Source organism: Acanthopagrus latus, chromosome 20 (genome assembly GCF_904848185.1).
Source record: "Acanthopagrus latus isolate v.2019 chromosome 20, fAcaLat1.1, whole genome shotgun sequence".
In the NCBI taxonomy this organism is placed as follows: Eukaryota; Metazoa; Chordata; class Actinopteri; order Spariformes; family Sparidae; genus Acanthopagrus; species Acanthopagrus latus.
Genome location: NC_051058.1, coordinates 12,864,133 through 12,878,032, shown reverse-complemented (window position 1 = coordinate 12,878,032; position 13,900 = coordinate 12,864,133). Strand labels below are relative to the sequence as shown.

At 42.1% G+C, this 13,900-nt stretch overlaps 1 protein-coding gene across 1 annotated transcript; it reads left to right on the top strand.

Annotated features, from left to right (window-relative positions):
- The first annotated feature begins 68 nt into the window (after window positions 1-68).
- On the top strand, window positions 69-13,302 carry pde6c (phosphodiesterase 6C, cGMP-specific, cone, alpha prime). Its single transcript, XM_037080928.1, has 22 exons — window positions 69-633; window positions 2,395-2,547; window positions 3,472-3,561; window positions 3,649-3,789; window positions 3,880-3,954; window positions 4,102-4,166; window positions 4,861-4,927; window positions 5,273-5,320; window positions 5,883-6,032; window positions 6,370-6,513; window positions 6,845-6,910; window positions 7,119-7,274; window positions 7,576-7,683; window positions 7,940-8,049; window positions 8,139-8,226; window positions 8,308-8,408; window positions 8,508-8,615; window positions 8,762-8,825; window positions 9,506-9,580; window positions 9,705-9,788; window positions 10,747-10,900; window positions 11,762-13,302. The coding sequence occupies exons 1-22, from the start codon at window positions 166-168 to the stop codon at window positions 11,809-11,811; spliced, it is 2,565 nt and encodes an 854-aa protein (XP_036936823.1). The 5' UTR covers window positions 69-165; the 3' UTR covers window positions 11,812-13,302.
- Window positions 13,303-13,900: the final 598 nt, after the last annotated feature.

Here is a 13,900-nt window from a genome sequence, read left to right as displayed (position 1 = left end):
TCACCCGACCCTGTCAAGGCCCAGCTCACGGCTCCCCTCTCCGTCTCCGTCTCCATCACCGCTGCAGGTGATGCTTTCGTGAAGAAAAAATAAAGTAAATTACATTTTTAAAAGGAAAAAAAAAACACACACACACAGAGCGGGGAATACGAAACCAGCACCAAAATGGCAGACAAGGACAGCGTGGAGAAGTACCTGGAGAACAACCCGCAGTTCGCCAAAGAGTACTTCGACAAGAAGATTCGCGCCGAGGCCCTGTCGGCCGCCTTCAGCGCGCCCCTCGACGCCAAGGACGGCGCCTCCTTCAAGGACATGAATTCGGTCCAGGAGGCCGCCGTCATCTTCGAGATGATCCAGGAGCTGCAGAAGCAGGTGCCCATGGAGCAGGCCCTGCACAAGGTGCTGCAGAGGGTCGCCCAGATCACGCAGGCCGACAGGCTCAGCTACTACGCGTTGCGCGGCAGGAACGGAATCCCCGAGCTGGCCACCTGCCTCTTCGACGTGACGCCGACCTCCAGCTACGAGAAGAACCTGGTCCACCCGCAGACGGAAATTGTGTTCCCTCTGGACATGGGCATCGTGGGGTTCACCGCGCACAGCAAAAAGCCGCAAAACGTCCCCGACGTGGCAGCGGTGAGAAGTAGTGGAGTACTCTGGTAGAAGGTTTGTGTGTGTGTGTGTGTGTGTGGTACAGGTGTAAGAAAATAGACTGTATGGAAACTTTCCCTCGTTTGTAAGAAAGTATAAGTGAAAAAACACCTTTATTAAATCAGTGTTTCTTAAATTTCCAGATGTCCAAAACATAAAAAATAGGTCCATTGTTAGGTTCCCCTTTATTTATTTACTCAAAATGAGTTGCCACATTACTTTTAGGAGACTGAAAATATTCCTAAAACACTAAATGAAAACGCAGGTATGCCACAGAACAAGAAGTCAAGTGTAACATTAAAATATCCCCAGTGCCCGCCGAACAAATCCAGAGTAGTTGTACAGCCCAGCATAACATGTTCCTGATGTCATTGCCATGACAATACGCAAATTTATTCTTTTAATGGCACAGAACTTGTAGTAGCTGTCAATACTGATGTGGAAAAATGGATCAAAATTAGTGATAAAACATATTATATTAGCTAATATGCATTTATTTAAAAAAAGAAAATGCCTAAAATGCTTACACAGTTACTTCTGTAGTGGGGTTTTTTTTTTCAAGAAAAAGAGATTCAAACTCAGAATTAATGAAAGAGGTAATAAAACAACACAGAAATATTTCTATTCTCCATAACATGAATAAACAAGCTGTTCTCAGAGGAAAATCAGGTCCCCAGAACACTGTTTTAGGCTAGAAAGGTGGCAGGGTCCGCCACATATAAGCAAAGTAAAAACAGGATGAAATTGTGTTGTCCTTTAAGATCAGTTTGTTTGTTCAGGCACGAAAAAATTAGGCTTGCTTGTTTAGGCAGAAACTAATCAGTCAATGAAGATCTTTCCCTTGTGATTAAAATGCATAACCGTGCATAGTGCTCCTTTAAAGTATGTTTTATTACATGTACATTTTCCCATTCTATTTCATAAATCCAGTGTAACTGTATGTTTCTCTACAAGTCAATGCGAATACTTGAATAAGTTAGTCGGATTAAATCTAATAAAGGCAGAGTTTACATTAAAACTTGTGTGTTTATTTAATTATTTCACTCAAAGCTAATTTGAACCTGGACATGTTGTTCAAATGTTTGAAATTCATTCAAATGTTACATAAAAGTGACCTGTTATAATTTGGTCATTCTGCCTCCTGTAAGAAGTCGAGTGTCACATGCACGTTATCCCTTTGCCTTACGAACTGAGCTACTTTTCCACTGAGATGCACAAAAACATGAATAATGCAAGAATATAGCAGACATTAAGAATAATAAGACAAAAAACTCTACAGAATTAAAGCTCTGCAGAACATGTGCAATATATATATATGAATTCAGATATACAGTATAAGTGTAATATGCAGTGTCACCAATGGCGAGCCTGAGTGTGCAGTAGACATTAGACATCTAAAGATCATACTGACTATGACTCTTCTCATCGAACCTATGTGAAATAATTAGATGGAAAAGGAACATGAAATTAAAACATGTCAGGTCACTGTTTCGTGTGTTCATGCCCACGGACATTTCATTTAACTGAGCACATAGATTATTTATTTAAAAGAACAGGCAGCAGACACCAGACACCCCCCCCCCAAAAAAGTCAGTGTTAGGGACACTGTGAATTTGAAGCTCTCAGTCCGGCAAGCACTTAAATAGGATGTAAAGAAACGACACTGAAATGTGTTAGAGGGAGAGTGAACGTGAATGCGCTGCAGTGTGAGTGATGTGCCGTGTCCTCTGTTTTCTCTCCGTGCAGAACAAAAAGTTCTCCGACTTCGTGGACAAACAGACCGGATACAAGACAAAATGCATGATGACATTCCCCTTGATGGCCGAAAAAGAGTGCCTTGGAGTCGTCATGGCACTGAACAAAATAGGAGCCGATGCGTTCAGCGCAGAAGATGAGAAGGTGAGAAACACATTTAGTGAGTGTTCTTTGTCTCGGGCAGCCTTGAATGCGACGTATTCTCTGCATATCTGTAATTGCTTGTCTTGATACTTTAATGCTCCTGCGTGCTGCCGTTTGAAATTTGCAACTAAATAAAGATTATTGCTGTAATTACATCTCATCAGCGGGGTGCACAACACTCCCATTATGTCAGTGGGAGCCAATCAGACCTGACTCGATGTGTACGCTTCGGAATAAAAGGCGCAATGATCTAACTGGGAATATGTTATCGCTCTGTAGTCTATATCAGTAAACATTCACACACACCGTCTTTTTATTATTCAGTCAAGCTATGCATCTGCTCACACTGCAGCGAAGCTCTATAAAGATTGAACTGAGTCAGATGGTAATGATGTTTTTTTTTTTTTTGGCAGACTACTGAGGTTGATTCTGAAAAAAAAGAGTAAAGAGTAAAGAGATCTAAGGAGCAGATTGATGGGGCTCGGGGCAAAGTCTTTAACTGCTAACATGCATTTTAATGTCTGAGATTTTTCTGCATTCTTTGTGTTAGGTGTATAGATATAGGGATACTGTTTGTTTACTTCTCTCCAACGGGTAAAAAGTCTTGCATCTACAAGGTATTAAGATTTGTATTCAAAGTAAACACAGTACAAAGACATCATAATGTTGATAGTTTTAGTGCATTTCTGTGTGTTTTCAACTAAAACTTATTACACACTGCCGCTTTAAATTCAACTACAATTCTTTCATGCTGGCCTTTAAAGTCACTGAAATTCTTACATATTTCCACTTTAAAAGACCTCTGTGTCATTTAATTTATATTTACTCAGAGTAAATAACATTTTTGCTGGAGGAAATTGTTCCGTAGTTTAAATAGGTACATCTGCTGTATTAACGAAACCTCTAATCTGATTTGGTCCTCAGCTCTTCCACAAGTACATGAACTTTGCCAGTGTCATCACCCTGCAGCATCACACAGCCTACATGTACAATGTGGAGTCCAGACGGAGTCAGGTAAGCCTCACCCTGTTGGTGTTTCTAATGCGCAGAACGGCGCTCGCGCTTTTTTACACCATCGCTAAACATTTTCATTGTTCACAGGTGCTGCTCTGGTCTGCCAGTAAAGTGTTTGAGGAGTTGACAGACATTGAGAGACAGTTCCACAAAGCGCTCTACACTGTAAGGATATATCTGAACTGCGAGCGATACTCAGTGGGCCTGTTGGACATGACTAAAGAGAAGGTTGGTCTCATTCTTTACAGAAAGGATTGAATAGTTTGCATTCTTGGCTACAGGGATAAATAACTTCAAACTGTTTTTCCCCCCTTGCAGGAATTCTATGATGAATGGCCGGTGAAACTGGGAGATGTGGAGCCCTATAAAGGACCAAAAACGCCAGACGGCAGGGTAATAAACTCGTTTTCCCTCCTCATTTATTCAGTTTTATAATACTTACCACTTTCCATTCTCTTCTTCTCTTCTTCTCTATTGTCTGACACGGTTTTAGGATGATCAATCAATACATTTTCTAACAGGCTTCTGATTTTTATACAGGAAATCATCTTTTACAAGATCATTGACTACCTCCTGGAAGGCAAAGAAGAAATCAAAGTCATACCGTGAGTAGCATTAGCCACAGATCCACTCATACTATCAGATTCAGATTCAGAATACTTTATTAATCCCCGGGGGGAAATTGTTTTTGTTCCAGATGCTCTGTGCAAAGTAGAAATAGAAATATAGCATGAAGGGAAACAAGAGATAAAGATAAAGTGCTCTGACATCACACATTTGCATAATATATGCCTATATTCAGGGTAGAAGTGAAGCTAACTGGAAGCTGAAGACACAACAGAGATGCTAAGAGACAAGGGGCTGGCTCGGGCATGTGTGAGCTGACCAATCAGAGCACACTGGGGGCGTCCTTAAGGAGACAGGAGCCCTATAGAGTCTTTCAGTGATTTTTTGCATTTTTGAGCGTTTAAGAATGTAAACTTATTCTGGTAGTGACCCAAAATCAAATTATGAACCTGAACATTTGCATAATATGTCTCCTTTAAATGACTTAAGTCAATGACATACTAATAGATACATTTAAACCTAAGAAAAATTCTGTTTCTGTTTTAAAACACATTAAGCACTCGTGCTAGTCCTAGGTTTTCCGATGAGTTGCTGTCTGGGTATGTTTTCTGCAGAGAGGCAACAATAATACATGAGAGTCAGCCATGTTAAATCTGCCTCTCCTGGAATAATGTTCTCACTCCTGCTCACACAAACTCAATGTTTCTCTCTTTCTCTCTTACTTTCTTTCAGCGGTCCACCTGCAGACCACTGGGCTCTAGTCAGCGGACTGCCGACATACGTGGCTGAGAACGGCTTTGTAAGTCTGTCATAGTCACCGCAGGGCAATTCATTATCAGAATCATTATTTATTTATGACAAATCAGTCAACATCAGTGTAAAGGAAGACAGTGTTAAGTGACTTAGTGTAGTTACGTGCCTCCTTACCGCCCTGACAAGTTCCAGATAAGGTTTTGTCATTATAATCACTTTCATGCGTTAAATCCCAATAAATGTCTTGCAGTGAACTTAATAAAATTCCACTGAGTTAATTAAACAGTCAAAGGTAGTGTTAGATGAAGGCTGTGCCGCACAGATTGTAAAGCGTAAAATTTACAAAACGAAGTGCCACATTTAACTTTTTTTTCCACGTGACTTCCTGCAGATTTGCAACATGATGAACGTGGCTGCGGATGACTACTTCACTTTCCAGGTGAGGAGACGCTTTCTGTCCATCCAGCAGTTTTGTAAAAAGTACATGAGTCATACTTGGGTTACCCTTTGGAATAGTACAGTGTAAACGTCTTACAGTATGAGATATTGATTTGACTTAAAGGGTAACTCCACCTATTTTGAGTGAATTAAGCCTTTTGTGGCTCCAGTGGAAGCTGCATAGAAGATGATACAATGCCTCCAGCGATGGCCCAGTTGCATTGTGGGTAATGTAGGCCCCAGGATTTGAAAAGGAAGAAGAATAAAGTTAGTATCGATTTTGATCGCTTGTTTTTAAACTGCCCATTATACAGTGTTACAGGAGTGCAATGAGTGACATCACTGACATCACTGGAGGCAATTTATCTGATTTCATGCAACGCTTTATGCCACTTTCTTCAAGTACTGTATGCAGTAGTACTCAGTAAGACCTGTAAACACACTTGTAATAATAAAAAAAAAAAATGTAATAAATAAATGTAGTATTGGCCTGGACGATTATCACAGTGAGTGTGGGGTTAAAAAAACTGATCTCTGTTTTCGCCCCTTTCAATGTCTTTCAGAAAGAGGCTGTGGACGAGTCGGGCTTTGTCATCAAGAATGTCTTGTCGCTGCCCATTGTCAACAAGAAGGAAGAAATCGTGGGCATCGCCACTTTCTTCAACAGGAAAGACGGCAAGCCGTTCGACGAACACGACGAGCAGATCACTGAGGTTGGCAGCAAGCTGTCTTTTCATCTCCCACTACCATCGTAAACACACTCTACACTGCAGGTTTCCCCCACAGAGGGAAAACATTTTGGAGCATGTTGCAGCATGATTGTGTATGTTAATGATGAAAAGGTCTTACAACAATAGTGACTTTATGTTAAGGATGTTGTAGTAGTACCACGCAGAGAAAAATATCTGCCTCTCAGCGCATTCATTCACTTGATTAATGAGATAATAACAATACTTTGACATACGTGAGGGTGATATAGGGGGCGGCTCGGTCACTTCTTATGTCCATGTTTCTTCTCTCTCTCATTCTGACTCTTGTGGTTTGTACCAGGCCCTGACACAGTTCCTGGGTTGGTCGGTGCTGAACTGCGACACCTACGACAAGCTGAACCGCATGGAGTGGAGAAAAGAAATCGCCCAGGAGATGCTCATGTACCAGACCAAGTGCACGAAAGACGAGCTGCAGTCTATCCTGGTTAATGGCAACTTCACTTTTCCCCACGTTTTTTTCTCTCCCCTTTGATCCCTCTCAGTGTTTGATCACGACTTATGCGGGAATGTGAAGCGCTTAGAGGTTAATAGCGTTCTGAGCAGTAGTCCTCCAATTTCAACTATTAGAGGACTAATGAAAAGGTCTAGTGGATCACTTTATGGTTCAGCAGCGACGAACATTTGAGCCGACGACACAAATATTTACAAGGTTACAGCCTGGAGCACTTGTCTCAAGGTTTGGGAAAATATTCTGTTTGATCGGGTGATGAATATAAATGTCATTCTTAGTGACTTATCTCTTCCTTTATAACCAGAACACCCAAGAGAAGTTTGACGCTGAGCCTGAGGACTGTGACCAGAAAGAGATGTACAAACTATTGGTAAGTTTCATCCAAACCCTCAGGAAAAAAAAAACAAAGCGAAACACGAAACAACAAGATTATAACAGCACTAAGTAAACTAAACGAATGTGTGAATAAGATCATTTTTATGTTACTATTAACTACCTCAAGACCACCGTCATTATCTGCACTTCTCGGGCACTGTGTGAGTCATGGCCGTTGTGTGTGTCGTTGTGTGTTTGTTCAGAAAGCGACATGCCCTCCGGCTGACAATGTCGACGGAGAGAGTCTTTACCTGTTCTCCTTCAGCGACTTCCCCGTCTCAGAGCACGGCCTCATCAAAGCCGGTATTCGCATGTTCTTTGAGCTCGGAGTCATTGAGAAATTCAAAGTTCCAGCAGAGGTGAGTTGCCCGAATGTAACAGAATGCTCGGTATCTTTCCTGAGTATCTGTGTCTTCTGATGCTGCCGTCGTCCACCTGGGATACAATTATTTTTGTCTTTAATTCTGTGACTTTGTGACATCACGCTTCGTCACCACCATCATACATTTGCATAATTTATGCCCAGCAGTTGGTTTGGCATATAAGAATTGATTTAGCACAGCTGCATTAATGCTGTTAGCGGTGCTGGCTTAGGCATGTGTGAGTTGACCAATCAGAGCAGAATGGGTGTTCAGGAGGTCTCAAATCTCTCCATCCCAGGCACTGACCAGATGGATGTACACCGTGAGGAAGGGTTACCGCTCTATCACCTACCACAACTGGAGGCACGGATTCAATGTGGGCCACACCATGTTCTGCCTGCTGCAGGTAAGGCCCGCGCAGCATCTGCTGAAGCTACAGTAAACCCCGACGCTTAAACTCTTGGTTGTCTCATCTTAATCGCTTCAACTCAAATCTCCGCTTCACTGCAGACTGCTTGGTCTATTTCTGTGACTGTATGCACATATATCAGATCCTAAGGTCTTATTTCCACATAAAGCTTTTTGAGAAATGAAATGAGAATAACATTTTCGTCAGTGATCTTCACATAATAACCTGTGATTTGTATTGTCTCTTCCCACAGACAGGGAGGCTGAGGAAGTACTACTCTGATCTAGATGCCTTTGCCATGGTGGCTGCTGCTTTCTGCCACGATATCGACCACAGAGGGACCAACAACCTCTACCAGACAAAGCAAGTCAAGATATTATTTATACTTTTTTTGTGTGTGGTGTTTTGTTTATCCTGCGACTTCAATTTATGTCTCAATTGTTGCCCTGTAGGAGCATGCATCCCCTGGCTAAACTTCACGGCTCCTCCATCATGGAGAGGCACCATTTGGAGTTCAGCAAGACGCTCATGGGCGAGGAGGTGCGACAAATGATTGCACAAAGTAAAATAAATCTAAGACTTGAACGGCACATTTTGACCTCTTTGCACTGTCTCTTGCAGAGTCTGAACATCTTCTGCAACCTCCAGAAGCGCCAGTTTGAGCACGTACAGCACTTGTTTGACGTCTGCATCATCGCCACTGACCTGGCCCTTTACTTCAAGTGGGTTCTCACAAATACTGCACTCAGACTATTGAGCACACACTGCAGACTATTGTGTATTGTGTATTTTGCTTACTATGTCTGTTTCTCCTCGTGCAGGAAGAGAACTATGTTCCAAAACATTGTGAACGCCACAGAGCCGATGACAGATGAGAAGGAGGCCATCGGCTACATCTCCAACAACCCCACCAGGAAGGAAATCGTCATGTATGTAGTCGATTGGAGCGGAGGATAACACAGCTGTTGAAGAAACTCTGCCCTGTTTTCTTTTTAAAATATATACTTGTGAGAAGCCTCTGCAGCAGCAGGGTTTCATCTCCTCTCCCCCCTGACTGTCTGTCTCTCACCTCCAGGGCCATGATGATGACAGGCTGTGACTTGTCTGCTATCACCAAACCCTGGGAGGTACAGAGCAAGGTGGGTGGCCTTCATCGCCTTCACACAGACAGTTATATCATATATATGATATAAAGTATAGAAGAAAAATACACAGATGCAGGTATGTTTGAAAAAATCAGGTCATCTATTCGGCTAAGATCAACTTATTGAGTTTTATCCAACCTGTCCTCAGTCCTTAAGGTCACCTGTATTACAACTAGGGCTGCATTAATTGTTATTTTGATGATAGAATAATGTGCTGATCATCTCACGACTATTAAAGTAATGGTTTAGTCCAAAGTGACATCTCCAAACTGCTTCTTCTGTCCAACCAACCGTCCACAACCCAAAGACTTCTCACTTGCTGTCATAACTGACCAAGAAAAGCAGCAAATCCTTGAATTTAAGGAGCTGGAAGCAAACGTCCTAATTTTTTGCTCGAAATATGAGTGAAATGAAATTGACAGTTTGACAACAAATTTTCTTTCAGTCAGTTAATCAAATAATCGTTGGGAGCTTTGCAGGAAGTGAAAAACAAGCTTCATATGTATGGCTTGAAGAAGAGATCCTGTTCATCCCTCATGCACGTAAACACTCTTAAGAAAGGGCTGAAAATGATGAATGCACTTCAAAAAAACGTGTTTCAGTCCTTTTCTCCCTACATTTGTCTGTTCTTTCCCTGTAACATTCTTTGTCTTTGTCTGTCTCTTCCTCTCCAGGTGGCTCTGATGGTCGCTGCTGAATTCTGGGAACAGGGAGATTTGGAGAGAACTGTTTTGGACCAACAGCCAATTGTAAGGATCTCGCACATTCTCTGTTTTGTCTTCTCTTCATTTTCCTTGGATTTTTTTTTTTTTTTCGGTTTGTTTTCTCTCCATTGTTTTTCCATCCGACACTCTCTCCTCTGCCTCCTCTCAGCCCATGATGGACAGAAACTGTGCCGAACAGCTACCCAAGATGCAGTGTGGTTTCATCGACTTTGTGTGCGCCTTTGTATACAAGGTAATAAAGAGCTTTCTTGCACCGCACAGCTGCGCCTTTTGCCAGAGGAAAAAAAGGCACAATTGTTACAAACAATGAAGGAGGAGGGAGATGGTTTGAGGAAAAAAAGACAGACATGGATTTTGCAAAAAAAATAAGGGAGTCTGGCGATAATTCTTCTTTAACAGCTGGAATTTAAAAACAGCGAGAGTCTTGGGTGGGGGGGGGGTGTAATGATTGAATCCAGCTCCTGTTTGGTTTTGATTATCAGCAAAGCGCCATGAAAACACAGATTTTGTCCAAGAGTTGTTTCGATTTAGTTCAATTTAAGCAACTCTCGAAGAGTTTCGGCTCCACGGATTCGTACTGTAGAAGTATCTAACACCGCAGATTAAAGTGTGACTTCTGTTTTCAAGGATACTACATGTATTTGCATGTTTTAGTCACTCATTCGTAAAGCCTGCTGTGTGTGTATGTGCTCAATTTCGGGCATGAATGTCACAAAGGTGTTGCTTCGACCAGTAGTCAGTTTGAGGGGGGGTGAAGGGGAGGATGTCAGGGATACATAAACAAAACAACACTTGAAAATTATTGATTCACATGTTTTTAAGGAAAACAGATCTACAAACTCTGTAAATGTACTACATAATGTTATCAGTGTGACCTTTAAATCATCTCTCAGTCTAATTGTAGGCTTTACGGACATGTTTTTGTTGCCTCAACAATCTCAGATATGTTGAACCGGTTGAACCCAGCCGGCCACAGGAGGAATGTCAGTTAGCTCTTTGTCACTTTGTCAGGATGGTATTTGGGCGAGAACCCAACACGTCCGTTAACTGCGAACATGTGTCGGTCAACCCCACGCGCCTCTCGCCTAAGGAGCCTACCGTGTGTTTGCAATGCCGATGTTCTTCATCTAGACTCTCCGCTGTTGATGTGAATGACGTGCTCATACGGAGTGTGCCGTCTTTTGTTCCAGGAGTTCTCCAGGTTCCACAAAGAGATCACGCCCATGTTCGATGGCCTGAACAACAACAGGGCACACTGGAACGAGCTGGCCGAGGTCTACAATGCAAAGATGAAGGCCATTGAGGATGAGAAGAAGAAACTGGAAGAAGAAGAGGCCAAGAAAGGTAAAAAAAAATAACAACAATAAATCTGTTTAAATCTAACACTCATGAATCATGAATATATGGTATGTTTATTACCAACAGAACATGCGAATTTTGACATTATGACCTCTATGTAATGTGTATAGCAGAGCTATCTACTGAAGTTAGCATGCTATCAACCAGCTAGTCTCGGCCCTTCCTGGTCCAAAGCTACTGTGCTACCAGTGTAAACACCAAAAAGCTCCTAGTTCGTACCGCTAGCTGCACGGCTACCTGAGCTAACTAGCTCTCAGCAGCTACAGTTAGCAGCAGTTAACGGTTAATCTGGTGTTGCCCTCTACTTGTTGGGTGTTTGAATTCAACAGGTCAACCTTACGTATTGCCCCTCTAAGAGTGAGATAACGATAAATGAATGTTCAATTAAACCTAGATTTACTGTTTATTGATAATGGTTATTTAAAAAGGTCTAATGTGTAAGACTTGAAGGCTTAAAAAATAAAAGAAAGGAAGCATAACACCAGACTAACCACTACCTGATGCTATCTGTTGCTAATGTTAGCTAGTAAGTTCAATTAGCTCAGTTAGCTGTACAGCCGGCATCCTGGACCAGGAGCCTGGAGCACTGGGGAAGTGTGCATTGTTTACATCGCTAGCATATGAGCGATGATAGGCCGCTAATTTAGATAGCTCAACCACACATAACACAGATGCACCTCCTCTTCTTGTTAATTTTAGTTCATTTTTGATTGTTTCCAACAAAAATTCTTACATATTGCACCTGTAAAGTGCTAGCCATCTGTGTAAATTGGTCCAACTGAAGTGCAGTAGTGTAAGCATGCCTGTATCAATGCATCTTTTCTTTACTTCTGTGTGTTTATCTAGCTGGAGGTGGCGGCGACGGAGGGAAGTCAAAGACCTGCACCATCTGTTAAGCTCCTCCTGTGCTTCTGATTCTGGACTGATCTGGTTTGGGCTGATCTCAGCTACGCTAGCCTGCGCTGCTCTGATTGCTAGTCTAGTTGGAGCTTGACCAGGCTAGCGTGGTCTGGTCTGATCTACACCAGCGTAGTTCTCTCTGGTTAGGTGCTGTCCGCTCTGGTGCAGTCCAGTCCGGTCCACTAACTCTTTAGTCTAGCTTAGTCAGGTCTGGTCCGCGTTGCCGGGCCTAACCATCCTCTGAGGAGGGAAGGGTCAGAAACACCACCGAGAAGAAAACGTTGGGACACTGACTGGAAGAGAAGCCGGAAGATTGTGATGAAACTTCCTCTGCTATGAACATTTGAGAACCAACGTGGACGACATGTATTTTCCTTTCAGCACAGTGATGATCCACACACTTCCGACACGTATGGTTTGAAACCAGTGCATGTATACACCCAGAGGCTGAAAGCAATAGTTCCAAACAGCTCAGACAGAGTGAATTCAAGCCAAAGCAATAATTTTCACGCAATGTTTCCTATCAGCAGTCAGTTAACCACACATTTTTAGCAGTACTGTAGATTGCACAATGCACTTAGCTGCTGCTGTTTTAGCAGCGGCAGGCCAAGAATGGAGGGCGGGAGGGTTTCAGGCAGGCACAACAAGCATCCATACTTACTGGGTTGTAATTCAATTAAAGTAGTTGTGGTGGGAGTTTTTCCTCGAACGCTGTGTAGCAAACCTACGGCAAGACACGCCGCTCGATCACGCAAGGGCTGATTGTTCTCTCTTACCTCGATGAGATGCGTGAGAGTATATTTATTTTAATATGCAATATTATCTTATAAATATATATATATATATTTTTGGGTTTCTTTGTCAGAGAATTTTGTACTTGAATTGTCTTCATGGATTGGAGAGTTTGAGCTTCGGAGAAAAAAAAAGACAGCGTCGTGAGATCTAGAAAAACGTGTTTTGTTTTTTTTTTTGTGCCAGCTTTGGGAATCACCTGTAAGCTGTTATCTTAATGTCCAACCACCTGAAATAAATTTTAAAAAAAAATGTAAAAAACGTAACTGACATAATATTTACGCAAGTGTTAGCGCAAAAAAACAGTCCATATTGATTCAAACGAGAAATGATCTCGCATGTATATAGTTTATTACATAGAAATTGTCAAATGTAAATTGTGTAAACTTAAGAAAAAAAAAGTGTGAAACTGATTTTAAGGATGTGCGGTGAAATGAGCTTTTTGCTCCTTTCCGAAAACGACTTGGGAGTAAGTCGAACGGGGCAAAGTAGATCTACCTCTCCTGTAAGAAGATTTGACGGGATTTTGATTTGATTGCCAGCCAAAGTTGGGGATCCACACAGCTTTAGAGTTTAAATACCCTTCTTACAGAGGAGGTAAAGCAGGGCTGCCAAAGCCTTATATGCATGTGTGAGACGGCTTATGTATTTAAAAATAAATAAATAAATAAATAAAAAATGTGAGAATGATTGAATGATGATACAGGCTTCTTTCTTTTTCCCTGATGCAACAGTGTGATGAGTCACGCAATAACTGACTGTTTGATGTCAACTCAGCGTGAAGATGAATTGATCGAGTTAGGAATCTGAGTTGACAGCGCACCTCCTCCTCCTCCCCAGTGAACTTTATGAAACACTTTTAGCAAATGTCCCTCCCTGGGGGGGGGGGGCAAGCTCTCAACTTCCTGTTACACAACGGTATCTCCTCTAATCAACGGGACATCAATCAAAGGCACTTAATCCTATCAGAAAGGCTTTGGGACTACCTGGAAACTCCTTTTCTGCTGCTTAAGTCGAAGCGAGGGAGTTGGGGAAAAAAAAAAAGAAAAAAAAAAACAATTGCTGAACGAATCACAGATAAGTTTAAATGATTTTGCCATTTAAGCTTGTTATTGCAGTTTCATTTTACATGGATCGCTGCACTTCCAGTGATCAGAAATAGCCCTCTTGCTTCTCCCTCCTATTGTGAGATACCGAATAAAAGCACCGTGTACTTTCTCTCCACCCAACCGGCTGTCGTTCAGGCAGTAGAGATCTATCATATGTCGTGCGAAATGACCTCTGCTGTATGTA